Here is a 19,986-nt window from a genome sequence, read left to right on the forward strand (position 1 = left end):
ATTTGGTCACTGGCCCTAACAGTGCCCTGCAGGCCATCCTGTCACATCTGGGAGTTTTTCAGTCCTCACCCAGGGGAATTCTCCACCACAACCTCTGAGTCTGATAGCTGCAGATGGAAACAGAAACACAGAAAATGTGATTCTTGCGCAGGAAAGTTGGAACAGAGAAGAGTTCAGACGTGGGCGGGTGTGTGTGTGTTTAAAAAAAAAAAAAAGGGTGGAAACCCCACCAGCCAAGTCTGCAGAAAAAAAATAAATGCAGTCTGCCTATCTGGGGCCGGAGCCCCTCCCCTCGGGCCGCCGGAGACCGTGACACAGGTGCCGCTTCCTCCCGGCTGCTGAGGGTCAGAAGCAGGCCCGCGCGCCCCTCGCCACCGCTCGGCTTCTCCGTGCCCCTGGCCCGACCCGCGCCCCGCAACCGCTGGCGATGAGCAGTCTCAACAGCACGTTGCCGCCCGACCAAGGTGAGTGCCCGCCGCCGCCCTGCGGGGTTGCGCCCCAAGCCCCCGGGTCCTGCCGCTCCGTTCGTGCCTCTGTGCGGTGGCCGCGCGTATTCGCCGCGGGAACTTGCCCCAGGCCGGGAAGTGAGGAACCCCTGCGCGGAGGGAGGGGACAACGCCCGCCTTGTGGCTCGGCCGCCCCGGGACGTGGGGGCGGATTCCGAGTAAACTTCAGGAAACTCAGCCGGTGCCCTGACTCCTCTCTGGGGCGGCGGGAGGGACGTGCACGCGGCGGGGGCATCTCTGGCCTTGACCCCCACAGCGTTGTAATTCCTCTTTCTTGTTAAGAAGGCACATGCTTTCCTGCTGACGGGAAAGAGAAATCGGATACCCCGAGCTTCTCTGTAAGGGTGTTGGGGGACCTGGCCTGGCCTCCCCCACCCCTCCTCTGCCAATGGGCTTTTGCAGTAACAACATCAACAACAACAAAAACTTAAAATTTTCTTCTTAAAAAAGCGAATGTTTATCCCTCTATCCCCAACTCTGCCCAGGTCTGCTCATTAGAAACTGTCAGAGGGGAGACATTCTGAGTCATCCTGTTAAATAATTAACGTGATAATAGGGGTACTGGGGACACCCGCTCCTTTACAAGTTTTTAACATCCAGGTGGTTCTGTGGCCTCACCAGCGGAACTGGAGCATAGTCTACTGTGGCTAGGTTTGTGGTTGTGCACTATGTGCCTATGTGTGTGTGTGGCCACCGGCATGCTTGTTTGGGGGTGCGTGGGGACAGGAGTCCTGGGGGGAGGGCCCCTCCGCCTGCATTGGCATCAGGCGTGCCACTGATTAGCCAGGGGCCTGAGGCAAGCCAGCCTCTGTCTTAGCTCCAGCACCATCCTCATCATCAGTGAAATGGGAACATAGGATATTCTTCTTTGGGTCCTGGGAAGGAAGCTCTGTGTAAAGGTCCCAGCATGGAGATGGACCGCTAAGGGCCCCATAAATGTCAGTCATCTTCATTTTTCATTTTACAGGAGACTGGATCTGGGAGCTCATGTTGGCTCCTGTTTACGTGTGTAAACACACGTGAGTGTGAGAGTCAGACACTAGTGTGTGTGTGTGTGTGTGTGTGTGTGTGTGTGTGTGTGTGTGTTGGGGCCAGGGGTGAAGGGCAAAGCCACTGAGGAAGTGCAGGCAGGCTGCCACTCCCCCTTCTGGAGAGGCTGGCTCCCTCCCCAGGAGCCTGCCCCGCCCCTTCCCTTAAGCAGTTCTCTAGGCCTCAAGTTTCAGACCATGACCAATGGCTGCAAACACTTCCCTTCTGGAGCTCAGAGGGATGCAGCCATCACTTGCATGCCATTCTAGATTACCCTTAGGACTCCATTTATGGCAGGCTCTTTGCTGTGAGAGAACTGTGGGGCCCTCTCTTTTGCTGCTAACTCAGGCAGGATGTGTCTATATCCTGTGTCAGTTTACATCACTGCTTCTCAGAACCAGAGGTTAGGAGAGGACCGCTTGGGCTCCGCCAGGCCTGTCCCCTACCCTCTGGTCTCAGCCAACTCCCGTAAGCCAGAGTGCCACAGTTATTGCGTAGGAGTCATGTGCAGAAATCCATTGCCTTGCCCTTGGATGGAAGGGGTGATTGCTCAGTGAGGAGATGGTCAGGTTTGTGGACTTTATTCAGAACTCACTGCCTCCGGCAGAAGCGGAAAGGGTTGCATTAAGTGCCAAGTGAAATTCCATCTCAGACGTTGCCCAACGGCTCCAGATATATCCATGGCGGGAGGAGTCACAAGGCATTGGCACAATCAGCAGCTGGACCTTTCCAAGGGTGTCTAGGGTTGGGCAATTATTCCTGGGTATTTGGGCAACAGAGGGGTGTGGGGTAAGAGGCATTCTGTGTTTGCAATGGAAACACGTGAGCCCGTCGATAATGAGGAGGAAGAGGCAGTGCAGGGAGGTTGGCACCCCAGATCAGTTTCCCTCTTTGCATGGCAGATATTCATATATCAAATGGCCTTCTGCAGCCCCAACCAAAACACCTTCCAGAGACTGTGTGGCCACAGTGAGCCCAGCAAGCTCAAGCTAGGAACAAATTTGAACAATAAATCAAGAGTAAATAATAGGAAAGAGAAAGATACCATCCCACCTCCAGAGCAATTTATCAATTTATGAGAATCCTTCTAAAGTGTTATGTGTATACACAGCTACTTTCTGTTTTACAAAATAAAACTCACTTTATATATTCTCCTTCATCTTGCTTTTTTCTCATAAGAATATATGTTGAAGATTATACTTCATCGTCAAATATAGACTAACTCATTCTTCTCAGGGCATTGTATGAATATACAAATAAATTGGTTATTTTATTTAACCAGTCCCTACACCAATGGGCATTTAGGTTATGGACAATCTTTATTTGATTAAAAAAAAACGGACACAGTGCAGCCATGACAAACCTTGTAAGCAGGCTTTATGTATTTACATGAATAGGTATAAATACATGTGTCTGTATAAATTTCGAGCAAATGCCCTCACACACAAATTTGATTTCTGGGACAAAGAGTGTGAACATTCAAAATGTTGTAGATACTAAAAAAAAAAAAATGCCCTCTAAAAAGTCACATGAATTTCTAATACCCACCAGTAGCCCATGAAAGTCATTATTCCCCCCCCCCATTCACCCTGTGTGGTTTACCTCTTAGCCAATCTAGTAAGTGAAACAGGTTGCCATTTTTGAACGTGCCTCTGTAATTCTAAGTGAGGTTCTGCATGTTTTCATATCTCCATACTGGATTTGATCCCACCTCCAATACCTGTGGGCTTTGAGGAGGTATACAGTATAGCAGAGCCTCAGTTTTCTCATCTGTGAATGGGAATAATAACAGTGGCTTCGCAGGGGTCACGTGATGAACGAGAGAATAAGGGTTTGGCATCATGCCCAAGAATGGTGGTGACTGTGGCTGCTGTTGTGAACAGAATTTATCACAGTAGACCTGACCTGCGAGTGCTGGTAATCTCCAAAGTCTCCTTTACAGACAGTTGCTGTTTTGGCTTCTGATAACATAACAAGGATATCAGTACCTACGTGCTGAGCCTTGTGGTAGGGCCTTGCGTGGGTCACCTTTCCATAGCCTGGTCTCATGGGCATTTTCTTACCTATTTTGCAGATGAAACACTGCAGGCTTGGGGGACGATGTACCCCAGGCCTCCCAGGTACTGAGGAGGGCACAGCCAGGCTATGGACACAGGCTTTCAGACCCGAGAGTCAGCAGGGCCAGCCTGAGGGGTGTGTGCAGGCAGGGCACTGTGGGGGCTGTGCCTGGGAAGTCACCACTGTAGCTTTGCACACAGAGGAACTGCATGTGGCACGGGCGCTGAGAACCTGCCAACCAGGCCACAGTTCCTCGGCCGAGCCTGTGTTCTGACCACAGTCTATGACCTCAGTCTACCACTGCCTACTGTAGTTCCCTGTTCTGCGGTTGGGCCCGACCCACACCAGGCCAGCCGCTGCCCTTCACCCTGCCTTCCACAGCCTGCTGAGGCTGTCCCCTGGAGCCTTTTCCTGTGGACTCTCCTGATGCCCAGACTGCCCTGCCTCTGTAGCTTCATTTCCAGGGCTCTCTGGGTATCCCCACCACACGTGTACCCATGCCCGTGCACACGCACATTCACATCCACATACACACACACAGCCTGCCTGCCTCATCCTGTTCATCCCATAAAGCCAAGTTTATGACCCCCAACCTCCCTGGGCCTTCCCTGAACACTAGAAGACCACCCACCGTGGCCCTGGAGACACTGTAGCCACACCCCAAATTCCTGGATCTGTCTGTTTCCTGGAAATTCTGACCTCCTAAGGGGCTCCATGACCTTACCCACTCCCTCCTTGAGGCCTGGTCCAGAGAGGTGAATGCTCCCAGGTCTGCATCCATTCCACACGCTGAAATTGCCTTTTAAAAATCATAGGGGCTCCTGGGTGGCTCAATCAGTTATGTGACAGACTTTGGCTCAGGTCATGATCTCACCTTCTGTGAGTTCAAGCCCCGTGTCGGGCTCTGTGCTGACGGCTCTGAGCCTGGAGCCTGCTTCTGATTCTCTGTCTCCCTCTCTCTCTGCCCCTCCCCCACTCATGTTCTGTCTCTCTCAAAAATGAATAAACATTAAAAAAAAAATCATTCACTCAATAGCTCCTAGTCCAGCACTTGGCATATACATGGAGGTCAGTGACTAATAAGTTAAAATGGACAGAAAGTCAAAACGAAACAAACTCTAAGAACAGGGCTGCTGGGCCCTGGCACTCACCGCCTGGCTCTTTCGCACTCCTGCACTGATTCTCACCTCCTGTTCTCCCCCGACACCCCAACACCTTGCCTAGGGTTTTCTCCACATCTCTCTGTCATCTGAACTTCCGAGGCAGTGCTGGCTCCTGCCTTTAGTTAGTACGCATTTTCACTCTTGCACATTCTTCCAGAACAAATAGTGTGCAAAAGTGTAGCCAATGGCAGATGCTGACAAGAGCGGTTTTCCTCTCGTGCCAGCAGGCGCCGAGCCCAGGACACTGGATTCCATCACAGGTCAGGCGGGCGTGGCAGGCTCTTTGCATAACTCCCTCAGAGAGCCTGCGAGGTTGTCACCACTGCACACACAGCCCCTGTGGCCCCAGCCACAGTGGCCCAGCTGCCCGGCACAGCGGTCTGAGCCCTTCCTCCCGGCCGGGCATCTTTACCCCTCTTGTTGGTAACTCTGACACTAAGCGGTTGCTGGAGGCTCAGTGTGGACCACTCTGAGAAGGAGAAACTCCAGGGGGACCCGGTCAGAGGGAGCCCCCACAATTACCTCCCAGAGCGCGACCTGGTTCCCACAGGAAAGAGAGGAAACTTCCCTCAAGCTTCCAGCCGGGGAAGGGAAAGGTTCACATTTTGATATCGACCAGAGCACCTGTTGTTAACAAGGCCTCCCTCAGCAGAAGCTACCGCTGACTCTTGAACACCAGGGCTTTGAACTGCGTGGGGCCACTGTTACATGGATTTTTTTCGATAAATACAGTACACGCTGTAAATGCATTTTCTCCTATTTATGATTCTCTTAATAACCTTTTCCTTGCTCTAACTTACTTTGTTGTGAGGAAACACTACATAAGCCATATAATATAACAAAATCTGTGTCAATGGACTGTTGAGGTTATTGGTAAGGCCTCTGGTGAACAGTTAAGTTTTGGGGGGAGTCAAAAGTTACATATGGATTTTCACCTGTGTGCAGGGTCAGCACCTCTCACCCCCTACATTGTTCAAAGGTCAGCTAACCCCCCAGAGGTATCATTAGAACCTATCTGACCTGGAGGAAGGGACATAACCAACACCAGCCCACCGCACCCATCCTGTCCCACCAGAAGGGTGAAAAAAGAATGAGAAACACTTGTGAAGTTCACGGTCCAGAGACACAGGCTCCTACTCACGGAACCGTGGGCCACTTCCTCTGCCCCACCCCACCACGCTGTCACTGCGGTTCCTTCTACCCAATACATCATGCCTGACTGTCAACAAAATTACAAGACCCACTAAAAGGCAAATAATACAAATTGAAGAGACAGAGCAAGCCTCAGAACCAGACGTGGCAGGGATGTTGGAACCTGACCCTGTCACTTGCAGAGCCCGTGTCCCCTTCACCTGCACACAAGGCATGTTTTTAAGAGGGGCACAAGCGTACAGCCGCCCAGCTGACCCCAGGCCGAGCCCTGCCATTTCTCCCCCTTGGAAAAATTTTCTCCTGGAGTGGAGAAGCTTTGCGTTTTAGCCGTGGGCACATATATTCTCACCAGAGTCTAAGAGTGAAGGACATTACGGTTTGCTAAATCAAACCCAGGTAATGCAGTCATGCCTGCCTGCCTTTTGTGTTGGGCCCCAGTCTGTGATTTCTGCATTCACCAGGCAGCATGGCCCACTGGCTATGACATGGTACTTGCTCCTGAGAGGCTCACCAGTCGCCAGAACCTTGCACGCCACCTTCAGCGAGCGGAGGCTTCGCGTTCAGGTCCCCCTTCTGAGCTTTTGAAAACCGTTTAACTAAATTCACTTTGTAGCAATTTGCTGGTGATGAAAAGGTCAGACTGAAGAGGTCAGAGGTTTGAATCTGAACCCGTTCTGACCTGCCTGTGGCCTTGAATGTGTCGCTGGGCTCCCTGCGTCCCAGTTCTTCCTCCAGGACAGTGCTGGCTTTGTCCTATACAGTTGCACAGGACCCCCACCCTCAGAGGGCCCCACGCTCTCAATGCTCTGCAGTCACTTCCTTGAAATTCTTCGCTTTTGTAAAGGGGCCCCTGTTTTCAATTCGCACTGGGCCCCACAAATTCTATAGCCAGTCTTGAGCCACTAAATGGGGATAATAATAATTTCTACCTCAGGTGTTTGTTCTGAGGATTAAGTGCATTAGCCTAGATAAAATTCCTCCGGTAGCACCTGGTGCATGTTAATCACTGCCACTTACTGAGTGCTTGAGTGTGTTGTAAATGAATGCTGGCTCACTCCCCCTGCCCAGCTCCCTCCACGTTCTTCAGTCTCTGTCCATGTTTGCCCAATTGCTGTTGAAAATAGTACCTGAGGCCAAGATGACAGAGTCTGCCCAGGTCTGTAGGGCCTGGTCGAGGACCTCTCCAATAGCTCTGGCAAGCCGCTCCCTCCTGAGCTGTGAGTGCATCAGAGGGGGTGCAGTAGGGGGAAGGTAGCCCAGAGAGGGTGTGCAGACCACTGTGACCTCAACACCAGCTGTGGCCTCAGCAATGGGTTTCCTTACATGGTGCCTGGTGGACCCTCCTTGTTCCATTAGCCTCATCTGAACACCAGCCCCTGAACAGTAGGGGCTCAGCTGTCCTGTTCTCCATGGGGAAGAGTAGACTCCTAAAAACACTGAATGAATGAATGAATGAATGAATGAATGAATGAATGAAAAGGTCTAGCCAATGCAAGCCAAGCCTGATGTACACAGAGTGCAGTGGGTCCCCGTAGTCACCTCCCCACCCCCACCCCTTAAAGTGGCCTCCGAGCTCCTCTTGGTTGAGCCCACCAGCTTGTCCCAGCCCTGCACTCCTTACGCACCCTAACCTGTGTTACCCCCCTACCCATCTCACCCACCACCTCTCAGTACCTTCTCTCCTGGCTCCCTTCTCTTTTTCTTCAATGCTGCCATTTGTGTGGGTTCACAGCCAGGACTCTGCCAGGTGCTCCTTAATGCCCGGGCTCTCCTCTCTCCTGGGAGGGCTCCCCTTGTCCAGCCTACAGCCCACCCCTGAACTCCTGCAGGGGACCTGAGCCTTGCTTCCTCTGAGACTGGCTTGTCATTTGAATTGCCATCCTTCCACTTCTACCAAAATTCTCATTTTAGTGAATTAATTTCAGCTATGGCTGACAATCCTGAGTGATCTTTTTTTTTTTTTTAATTTCACAATCTCTTTTTTTTTTCCCCTCTTGTTACAAACTCTAAATTATCCTGACTCACTGTCCTCTTATGGTGATGGTCTCCCTGACTCAAAGGACAGAAAGTAGACTTCACTTCCCATATGCTATCTCATTTTGCCTTGTAGCCACCTTAACTAAGGGAGGTATTTTTATCTCCATCTTGCATATGATGGCACTGAAACCTAAGAGGCAACCAACGTGGCTTGCGGAGAGAGCCACAGCCAACCCCTCACACTCAGGCTCACATACGGTGGATTCAGGCTCATGTTCAGGGAGTTTTTCTAGGAAGGCTCAGCCAGGACCAACCCACATAGCAGGCAAGTGCTTAGAACCCAGGGTGCTTTTAGAGATCCACAAAAATTTACATTTCTTTTACAATGAAAAGGAAGAAAGGGGTGCCTGGGTGGTTCAGTCAGTTAAGCATCTGACTCTTGATTTTGGCTCTGATCGTGCATGATCTCCCAGTTCATGAGTTTGAACCCTGCATCAGGCTCTGGGCTGACAGTGCTGAGCCTGCTTGGGATTCTGTCTCCCTTTCTCTCTTCCCCTCCCCTACTTGCTCTCTCTCTCTCTCTCTCTCTCAAAATAAATAAGTAAACATTTAAGAAATTTTAAAAAGAAAAGGAAAAAATGAACTTTTGAGACTAAACATTACATTTGTCTTTATACCTATGCCACTGTAAAATACAGCTTTTGGTATTTTGGGGGAGAAGGGACCCATAAACATAAAGCACCGAGGTCCAAAACGGTCACCCTGCAGCCCTGCCTGGCTCAGCACAGCTGAGGCCAAGGGACCGGGTGCCTGCCTGCTGCTCCCTGCACTGCCGTTCTCCCCGCCGGACTCTGCCCTGCTCCCAGCACTGTGACCCCTCTGCGCAGCTGTCCTGCCTCGAATCCTCACACTTTTTTCCCCTGGCGGTCCTGCCTAAGCCAGCAGAACCCTGGGGGCTGCGCAGCGGTACTGGCTGCTTCTGGGCCTGCCCTGTACCCCAGCCTTCAGGAGATTTAGAGTCAAAAGTAAATGCTTGAGGGAACCTAGGTCTCTCTCTCTCTGTCTCTCTTTCCCACCCACTCTCATCTCTCTGTCTTTCTCTTACTCTCTTGGCTATTTAAGCCATGAAATTAGGTTGGTCTCCACTTTAAAAAGTTTTGAAAAGAATAAGTTTTCTTTGCCCTGTTTCACTATAACAGAAACAATCACGTTCGCTGGAGAACTATGTATATGACCAAGAGGAAAGGTGTAGGATGACTGTCTCTAGAGCGGAGGTGACTTGGAGATGCCTGTGCGGCAGGCAGGTGACAGCTGGAAGGCAGTTTCAGAGAGAGATCTGGGCAAAGATAAAGACGGCCTGGGGGCCCCAGTGAGGAGCTGGGGGCCGTGAAGAGCCTGCTGGGGCTGCACGGATCACCCCAATGTGGGTCTTAACACAGGCACAAAGGGGCCGGGGGGGGGGGGGGTGGAGAGCACTTGCTCCATGCTGTCTCTGTTCCCCTCCAGACCCAGCGACGATATACGGGGTACCTTGTTTCATCCTGAAGGCGTTGCACACACGTAGATGTTGTTTGTTCCAGTTTAAGAATACGGAAACTGAGTTTTAAAAAGTCGTGTCCCCAGGCCCTCGCCATGCACCACAGGCACTGTCCAGCCTTGAGCTCGGTGTGTCTCCCTCTGCCTCTTGGATGTGGCTCCCCGCCAGGGCAGGAGGGGGGCTGCCCGTGACCCCGTGCCCTTCTGCTCAGCTCTATGCAGCTCCGAGGTCACTATCAGAAAAAAAGGCCTTTTTTTTTTTATCCACCCACCCCAGGCCACTTGTGCTCAGCTCTAACCTCCTCTGCCGGCCCACACCTGCCAGCCCAGCAGCTGCTAATGAAATGCCCGCAGTGGCACACAAGGGCCGGGCTGTGGCTGTGAGTGCCTTGCCAGCCAAGGCCAGCCCACACACAGGTCTCGCTTTTCCCCAGGGAAGCAGTGGGCAGCTGCCTCTCAGGTTCACCGCAAGGGCACTGGGAGAGAATGAAGCCCCCACCAATTCCTCACCAATTCCTGGGATGCCTCCACCACAGAACCACCCCTGGGCTGGCAGCTTTGTCTTCTGTTAAGATGCTGTTAAGATACTAGCAGCCGCAGGACCTTTCCTGCATTGTGCGGTACTTTGCCAGGCACTTTCAAATCTGTTCCCCTTCTTCATTCAAGAGAGACTGTTCTCCCTCTCTGTGAGGAAACAAAGTAAACCTCGGAGAAGTCGAGTGACTTTTAAGAGTTCCCACAGCCAGGGGTAGTAGATGGAACAAGGCTGTGCTGCAGGCTGAATCTTCTGGGGGGGTGTTGTTTGTGCCACAGAAACTCATTCATCAGGTTCTGAAGCAGGGGATAGGATGCAAGGACTGCAGGGTCACCGAAAGGGAGACACTTTGACACTGACCCTACATTCTCCTGTATATCCACATGTACACACATGCACAAGCACACACACACACGCACACTCACGTACACACGTGCATGAACAGGTGCACACACATACACACACACACACACAGTCCTTACCACTTCCTTGCAGTCATCAGCAACAGACTGGTGTCACCCCCAGGTTCAAGGTGGGGAGGAGCTCTTTTGGGTTCTAGTTTGGCCTGGGGCAGCGTGGACAGGCGTTTAGTCTATGGGTCCTATGACCTCACAGAGATAGCTGGAGACAAATGTGAGAAGTGCTGTCTACAAGCATCTTTGGCCTTGGGCATGCTTTTGAAACTATTTCCTCTTCCACTAGTTTTCAGACAGCATCCCATTTCTCTGCCTTGGTCTGGTATCCCTGCAGTACATCTGACTATCAGCGGTCTGTTCTGTCTGTGATCTCTTTTGAGGTCAGTGTGATGTCCAGGCCAGATCCCCTTTACCACCACCCACTCCCCATTGTGGCAGACAGGGACACACAGGTCTGAAGAAGGCAGCAAGGTTGTTTTGGTTATTTGGGATTTGGACTCAGCATTGCCTCTCCCCATTGAACCCATCCCAAGTCTATTAACAAAGGCAACAGTCTATTAGTAAGTCCATTAATAAAGACAGCCTTCTCTCTGGTGGGTTATCTATGCAGCCCATACATGTACCAGTAGTTAAATTTAGGGCTGGTTTCCAGATTTGATCCTTACACACACCCTCTTCACCCCCAGTCTATCACATGATCTGGATCATGTCTTCAGGGATCCCTTGGGTAGCCGGTGACACAAACCATGAGCCTTCTGGTGAATCCAGTCCAGAGCACAGTCTTCAGATCACCATAATCCAATCTGATGCACTTTGATTCTGATCCAATGAGCACCACCGTGCAAGGGGCCACACAGGAGACACAGGGGACCCTGTCTTCAAAGGGTCTTCAGCCTCCACTGGGGAAGCAAGACCCAGGAACATCAGAGGGCAAAGGAATTCAGAACACCCTTCAGGTTCATGCAACTGTGCAAGTCCCCTCTGGAATAAAGGCCATGTATCCCTGAAATTCCAAAAGAAGTAGCTTCTCACCTGGGGTCTCCACTCCAAACACATACACACACACACACACACACACACACACACAAAATGGTGTCACAACTATAAATCTCCATTGCAGTTATTTTCAGCAGAAAGGACATTCCCCCAAAATAAAGTATCAGATAAAGTCTAGAAATACAAAAGAGATAAAAGTTTATTTGATGTCTGTTGAGGAGAAGAAGTGAGTGACCACACTCCAGGGGCCCCTTGTAATGGTTCACTCTCAAGTTATCACTGGACACCGAGGGCTTTGTGAAAACCAGTCTGCAAATTCCTCCTGCCTGGTGCCAAAGCCAGAATGGTTCACTGATGTCCAGTCACTGTTGGTTGTCAGTGATGATACCTGGGAGCTTGGATCTCAGAGGATCTTTCCATCGTGGATGTTTCCATCATATAAAGCCAGAAAATGCTCTCACTGTGGTTAAATGTTTGCCTATGGCCAGATTGTAATGGATGCCTAGCTGTCAATCACTTTACCAATGAATTCCATGAGGACAGTTCTTACCAACTTCAGGACCACTATGCTCAGACTCCATGAAGAAAACCTGAAAAGTGGGAAGGGAAATTGGATGGAAGAGTCCATTATGAAAGTGATTTATGCACAAATTTTTACCAACCACCATATACATTCCTGGTTCTTCAATAGAAACACGCATCTTGTCATCTGTCCTAGGGATTAAGGAGGAAACAGATAAAGTATAAGACAATATCCCTGCCCTCAAAGCATTGTTGGGTTTGTTGGGGCAGCCAGACACACATCATAATAGGAATAAAAAGTGACCCATCCTCCTAGGGGGAAATTTCTTATCACATAAATTCAGATTGCAAACCAAATTGCCTATATCTTGTGATTATTCACTGAAATAGCTAAATAGATATCGAGATATTTAAAGAGTAACTTAAAGTAATATAGCCCTCAAATGTAAATTATGACCTAATATTAGCTAATATTTGTAGGTAATATTAAATTATGATGAATTTCTACTTAACCAGATAGAGTTTTATCTCGGGTTAAGATTTTGTGCTTGAAAAAACAAGTTGTCAATGATCAACATTGATTCTTGAGAATGTTCTAACTTTGGGGAATGACTTCGGGAAAGATACATTGCAAGGATGTAAAAAGGAAAACTGGTGCAAATGTATGCAGTCCCCATGATGTGCAGGGATGATCTGACCTGTCAGAAGAGCTGAGAAAATGTTCACTGGTCATACTCACCAGTAGCCATCATCCTCACCATCACTGTGAGGTGGGTGCTGTGGGTGACACCCCCATCTTCAGGATGCAAGACATTGCCGTGAGTGGTAGGGCTGTGATTTGAACGCGAGGGGTGGACCCCTGGGCTGTCTTTTAACCCATGCACACTGCCACAATCGGTGGGTGCAGAAAATGGGGAGTTTGCAAGGAGAACAAAGCTTTCTTTCATAGGAGGAGGGAAAGAAAGTTGGTTCCAAAGGATTTTTTAATTACATTTCTGGATGTGGGTCTCTGGTAATTACCCCAGGTCATCTCCTATTTAAGAATCATGGAGCTTCCGAAAAGACCTTTCAGAATGTGCTATTTTTAAACAACTCATTTGAGTGAAGTGATGTTTGTCACTCACTGAAAAAGCAAACAACTCTGGGAAATGTCAAAATAGGTCTTGGAGGACAGGGCAGTCAAAGGGGGAGGAATCCGCAGTTTTCCTTCAAATTTCAGAGCTCTGAGGCTGTGTTTCCCATTCTTGATCCCTTCTGGGCCATTTGTTTCCTGAGGCTTTGGTCTCGCCTATTTTCCCTGTTCTTCCTTTTGTTTCCAGGGTGGTGCTTCTGGGGCAAGCCAACTCTGAGATTCCACTGCCTTGGAGGCACAATTATCTGAGTTCCTGGCTTTATCTTGCCCTCCTTGTCCAGGGGCTGTGGAAACAGAAGGCTGACTGTCTAGGCAGATAAAAGGCTGACCTCTCACTGCCCTGCCTCCTGCCCACCCCCACCCCCACCGGGCTCCCTCATGGTTTTCCTTTGAGCTCCTATGAGAGGGCCCTCCCCAAGGGGGAATGAGTGCTTGGCAGCATTCTCCTCCGCTCAGTTCATGATGTCTCTTTCTGAGCTGACAACCCCCTACTCAGGGATGCTCGGACTGCAGCAGGCCACTGCCCGGGCCTCCTCTGGCCTCCCTCGACCCAGCCCTTAGAATGTAGCCAGGCTGTGGCCATTTCTCCTCTTCTGGGACCCAACACCCTGGGGGCTCAGGACTCCCTGGAGAGTCCCTATGTGACAGGGCTGGGACAATCAGTGCAGTTGACCAGAGAAGGTACACAGGGCCAAATCAGAGAGGCCCAGGCCACTGCCCTCACCAGCAATGATGGCTTCAACCCCATGCAAGGTTTAACTCAGAGGCAGGACCCCACCCCACCCATGACACCTTGTCAGCTACTGTCGGCTCCACCACTAAGCAGTGAGGATGACTTTGGGATAGTCACCTCGCCCCCTTTGGCTTCCGTGTCCCTGATGCTTATGTCCTCACAACTTCATGGGATGTCCAGGATGCAATGAGTCCCAGGTGCCACCAAACTCTGCAATCTGTGGAAGCAGCCATGGCAGTGGACAGAGTGCCTGCATTCGAACAGCTGAGCTGTTCACGCCTCAGGTGTGACGGACCTGGGTTCAAGGTGCATCTGGGTCACTCGATAGCTTCCTCCCTGCGGGCACCTTAAATGAGAAGATGTGGGTAAAGGCCCAGGCCAAGGGTGGGACAAATTCTTGATAAATATTAGCCTGAGTGGAAAGAGAGAGACTTAGTGACACAGACTTTAAACCAAGGGTCTGCAAATTAAGGTCCATGGCACAAATCCAGCCTGCCACCTGCTTTTATAATTAAAGTTTTATTGGAACACAGCTGCACCCATTCATTGATATAGTATCCATAGCTGCTTTGTTGTAACAGAGACCATATGGCCCTCAAAGCCTGAACTGTTTACTACCTGGCCCTTTATCAAAAAAAGTTTGCTGACTCCTGACTTAAACTAACAGGAAAATCTCTAATGGCTCAACTTCCAAGCCTAGAGCCCACCTGGGCCCCATTGCCCCTCTTTCTGGAGACACCACCCCCATGACAAGAAGCCATGGAAGAAAGACCAGTGCTGAAGGTCAGGGACCAGACATCAGCCAGGAAGGCTCAAATGGGCCAGGCTGGGGACACACAAAGTGCCTTGGTTCCCATCACTTGATCTGCCAATGCCCAGGCCACCAAGGAGAGGGCCTTTGTTATAGTCTTTACTTTCTCTTGTCCTCCAATCACCTATCTGTCAGTACAGGCACTCAGAGCTCTGCTGCTACCCTGCAGAAAATCCTCACCTTACCTTGACAGGGGTGGGAGGAAAGGCAAAATATCAGACAGGGCCCCCTGGACCTACAGCGAAGGAGGGCCAGCCAGCTCACCTCCTAAGTTCAGAAAACAGTGCTTCTCACCCAGGGCCCAGGCAAGGGAGAGGGACACCTCTCAATTTGGCAGGAGTTGGGCCAAGTACATTGCCTCCTGACCTTACTGAAACCTCCTACCCCCTTGGGGGGTTATCCTGTCACCCCTCTTTTCAGATTTGGAGCTGGATGATCAGAAGCGTGTCCACATTTGACCAGTTATAAAATGGTGGATCCCTGAGTCTACACCCATCTTCTCCTGTGCCACCTACACTAGTTAGCTAGTAGGCCAGGAGTCACATTCCATGACCATGTAGTGAGGACCAACTGTGTGCCAGGCCCTGCTTGAGGTTCTGGGGAAATGACAGTGAACAAACCAGCAGTAATCCCAAAAGGGAGTTCATGTTCTATTGGGGTTGGACAGGTAGACACCAGACACATGGGGATAATGCCCAGTACATCAGATATTGCTGAGTTCTAGAGAGGACAACCAAGCCAAGAAGGGAGGGAGATAAGGAAGACCAAAGGATGAGGGAGGTACCATTTTAAAGACCATGGCCAGAGAAGTCTTCACTGGGAAAGATGATGTTTGAGAAAGACCTAAAGGAAAGCCAGTGAGTTAAATGGGGATATCTGCGAGAGGACATAATAGGCAGAGAGCACAGCAAGTGCAAAGGCCCTGAGGTAGGAGGAGGCCTGGTCTGATCAAGGAATAGCTAGGAGACAGTGTGACTGGGTAGAGGGAGAGGAGGGCAGGAAGTGGTCAGAAGGAGATGAAGTCAGGTGAGGTGGGAGAGAGACAGTGGGACCATCTGTCAGCACCTTTTGTGTGCAGCTGGAAGCCCACCATCCTCCTGAGTCTTGGGGCCTGCAAACCTCCTGATAGAATGCTCCAGACCCTAGGAGAGGAGCCATTGAGCATCTCAGCTAATGCTCCAGCAAAAGACTAAGGAGCAAGGCCCTGGGTGAGCCCTGGCAAGTGGTGAGAGTGAGCAGGAGGGAAGAAGGAGGTAGGGAACTTCTAAGGGGTGCCTGAAATACAAGAAAGTGGGAGACAGGAGGGACTGTACCAAGAGCCGCATTTGTCCTCAGCCGTCCTGAGAGGTGCCTTAGTGGAGTGCACAGGCACTCGCACACCCAGGCCAGCTTCCAGAAGCCTCTCTGAAATTGCTAGTTGCGTCTGCTGGGTCTGAAGGTTTTTCTGCTGGACTGTGCTGGGCCCTACAGGGACTGAGTGTGAGTGCGGGGTGGCAGCGGGGGGCAGGCCCCATGCACCTGCAGTTCCCAGGGCACTAGGACCCCGGAGGAGCAGCTCAGAGCAAAAGGATGTGGATCAGCCCCACACCTGCAGCTCTGGGTCCACAGAAGCCCTGGGGGCAGCCACCCAGCAGAGAGCACAGAGCAGCAACCTTCTCCCCTGGGGTGGAGGGTCTGGCCTGGAAGGGGGTAGAGAAGACGACCCTGAAGGGGTGTGGACAAGAGTGGTCTGCCCTGCTGCTCCTGGGGTCCAGGCTGCCACCTTGCTGGGGAAGGACGTCACTGTGCCCTGTTCAGCCTCATCCAGTCTTTCCTGGCAGAATGAGAGCACAGCCCAGAATACAGCCTCCTTCTCCCTGAAATCAGAGAACTGAAGAGACAGCTCAGGCTCAGACAGCTCAGGTTAGAGCCCAGGACTCCACCACCTCAGGTTCTCCCAAGCACACCCCCAACACCCATGTGCAAGGTGCAAATTCATACAACTCCCTGCACCCCCGAAGGTCCGGTTCATAAGACCAGGAAAGATGTTGAGAGGCTCTTTACACCTGCTTTATATTTGCATGCTTTTCTGTTGAGTCTGATGAGCAGTCCAGACAGCAGTTCAGTTAAGTGACCAAAGCCACTTGAACACGGACACAGGAGCTCATCCTGTGTGCCTCCTCTCCTCAGATAATATGATCCCAGTGCGAGAATCCAGTTTCTTTCTTTTTTTCTTTTTTTTAAATTTATTTCTGAGACAGAGAGAGACAGAGCATGAGTCGGGGGAGGGGGATAGAGAGAGAGAGACACAGAATCCAAATCAGGCTCCAGGCTCTGAGCTGTCAGCACAGAGCCCCAGGCAGGGCTTAAACTCATAGACTGTGAGATCATGACCTGAGCCGAAGCCAGATGCTCAACTGACTGAGCCACCCAGGCGCCCCTGAGAATCCAGTTTCTACTGGAGTGACTGACTTCTCACTTCCTCCACCCGAGGGCCTGTTGGAAGTCAGGCCACCTGGGCTGTACCTGGGCTGTACTCGGGGTGGCTGGCACACACCAAAGCCATTCACATTTCCTACCTCACTCTGTCCTCACCCAGCCTGGAACAGCGGAGCGGGGAGGGCCAGAGAGGCTGTTGGCATTTACCGAGCTCTCTATATGCCAGGGTGCCAGGGCGGACCATCCACGTGCCCACCGGGAAGGACAGTGCTGTTACACACCGCTCAGAAGAGGAGCCTGGGGTCCCCATACAAGTTAGTATCCTGAGTGTTCCTGGAAAAGATATAAAGTCTGTCCCAAGGGCGCACGGATAGCACAGGGCACAGCCAGCACTGTGATTCAGGTGTTACCTGATCCACTAACCTCCTCCCTGGCCAGACTCATGGGCAGGCAGGCAGTGTGGCGTCCTTATGACACCATGCACTTTATGTGCTACAGTTTTAAAGGGATAAATGCTTCATGCTCAAGCACTGTCTGCTCCCCCCAACACACACACACACACACACACACACACACACACACACACACACACAAGTCCAGGAGACCTGAAAGGCAGCACACACACCAGTACTGAACTCAGGTCTCTGTGAGCTTGAGACCTTGTGTGCAGGAGGGTCCCCACTCACTCCAGCATGGGGAAGCCTGTGGTGCCTTGTCCTGAGTCCCCCTCCACCTGCACTTGACTGCGTCTAAGTGCGAGCACATTATATTTCTTCCAGGGGCCTTTTTCTCTCCCCTTCACTCACATGGCATGGAGGAGAATGGGGCCTCCACCCAGGCCTGCCTCAGATAGGACTCTGGGCGGGAAGAAAGCAGAGTTGAGCCTCTTATCAGGCAGCTGCAGGGAGACGAGATCCGGTGCCCCGCCTGGCAGGCCTGGGGCTGATAAAGTGCATCTGGGCCCTGGCGCTCACCAGCTGCTCTCTCAGACCTGTCCCCAGGGCCTAACCGCTCAGAAACAGGGCCAGTGAGACCCAGGAAGCTTCTTTCTGTTCTTCCCCAAAGCAGACTTCTGGTGGCCACAGGCAACAGGACCCGATAGGAAGCAATTGGGGGCAAAGGTTTGGCAAGGAGGGTCGGTGGAGAAGGAGATGCTGGAGAGTTCTTGGGGACTTGGCCATGGCAGCGGGAGTGGACACCTCTCCTGGACATACTCAGAGGACTTCTGTGGTTTGAGCCCCCTCAGGACCCCCTGGGAGGCACACAAGGGTTCCCATTTCTTTAATGTTTTGTTTATTTTTGAGAGAGAGAGAGAATGCGCAGGGGAGGGACAGAGAGGAGGACACAGGATCTGAAGCAGGCTCCATGCTGACAGCAGAGAGCCTGAGACAGGGCTCGAACTCACAAACCATGAGTTCATGACCTGAGCCAAAGTCGGACACTCAACCAACTGAGCCACCCAGGAGCTCTCTGTTCCCATTTTTTGGATCAGACGCTGAACCTAGGAGAGGGAAGGTATTAAGGTACTTCATTGACTGTGGTGTGGTCAGGTTGAAAGCCGGTTGGCTGACCCCAAAACCTCAGGTAGCCTCCCTCTTTCCTGGGAGCTCTGGTTTGAAGGAGATCAAAGATTCATCCCACCACCACACACACACACACACACACACACACACACACACACACATGCGTGCGCACGCACACACATACACACACCTTCTGGACGACAGCCAATTTTACCTTCAAAAGTTAACTACTTTTCCTTTAGGCTGTTAAACTTCTCATCGTTGGGTAGGGCAGACTGGGTTAGCAGACTATGATGTTCACCAAATTGTCTCTCTGGCCTTAGTTGTCCTGTCTGTAAAATGGGCTGGTCACTCCTGCCTCACAGAGCCGCTGTGTCCAGTGCCCTGCCAGGAGCACACAGGCTCCAGAGATGGAGGGCATATTGTGTCACTGGCTGCCAGGGTCCCATCCCCAGACTCAACATTACACTGGGAGACAGGGCCAGGGGCTTTCAGGGGTGGACAACAGTAGACCCTTGGGCTTTGAATCCTGGTTCTGACTTCGGCAACTGACAATGTCTCTGAGCCTCAGTCTTTTCATATATAAAGCAGGGATGGAATATAAAAATATATATTTTGGGGGCGCCTGGGTGGTTCAGCCAGTTAAGAGTCCAACTTTGGCTCATGGTTTTCATGGTTTCATGATTTCATGGTTCAAGAGTTCGAGCCCCGCATCAGGCTCTGTGCTGACAGCTCAGAGCCTGGAGCCTGCTTCGGATTCTGTGTCTCCCTCTCTCTGCCCCTCCCCCTCCTCCCTCTCTCAAAACTAAACATTAAAAAATGCTTTAATAATAAAAAAATTAAAAATTAAAAAATATATTTCATACGTAAAGCAGGTTGTTTGGGGGAGTTCAGCTAATGAGAGGTGCTCATGATTTGTGTCTGTCCCATGACACAGGATTTTGAATGAGAGAAGCATCATGAGTGGCTGGAGGTACAGTTGAATTCCCAGCGTGGAACAGACCATACAAAGCAGTGGCATGGGCCCGGCTGACTTCTAGCTGCCCTTTGCCCCAGGCTCTGATGCACACGGATGCAAACAGAATCTGAAGGACCCTCCAAGACAAGGCAGATACAGTGGCCTCTGTGCAGGCAGGTCAGGCAGGGCCTCCTGGCACCCTGGCCCAGTGACTAGAGGCTTCCCTGGAGGGGGCGGACACCCAGAGGGGGCCGGCAGAATGAGCGCCTTCAGACCACCTGCCAGGACGGTTCGTCACAGCAGACCTGATAGGAAAAGTGCGTTTCCTGACTCAAATCCCCAAATTGGGACCATACAGGTGGTATGGCCTGACATGGAGACTGAGCTCAAGGCCTGGGATTATAGCTGGACTGTGGAGAAATGAGCAAGTTTCAGACCCCAAGGCTGACAAAGCCTGACGAGCTAGAGAAAGGGCAGATCAAGGGCAAGGGCAGAAGGAATGCCAGCATAAGGGAGGAACA

General features: G+C 51.3%; 1 protein-coding gene across 1 annotated transcript in view; it reads left to right on the forward strand.

Moving 5' to 3' along the window:
- The first annotated feature begins 293 nt into the window (after positions 1 to 293).
- GYPC (glycophorin C (Gerbich blood group)) overlaps positions 294 to 19,986 on the forward strand; it is a 42,268-nt gene continuing 22,575 nt past the window's right edge. The window contains exon 1 of the mRNA XM_047083927.1: positions 294 to 464. Coding sequence (XP_046939883.1) covers positions 428 to 464 — 37 coding nt within the window. The 5' untranslated portion in view covers positions 294 to 427. The remainder of the gene's footprint in view (positions 465 to 19,986) is intronic.

The sequence above is a fragment of the Lynx rufus genome, unplaced genomic scaffold, assembly GCF_022079265.1.
Source record: "Lynx rufus isolate CCGP_SWC_20201006 ecotype Redwood Valley unplaced genomic scaffold, mLynRuf1.p SCAF_2, whole genome shotgun sequence".
Lineage (NCBI taxonomy): Eukaryota > Metazoa > Chordata > Mammalia > Carnivora > Felidae > Lynx > Lynx rufus.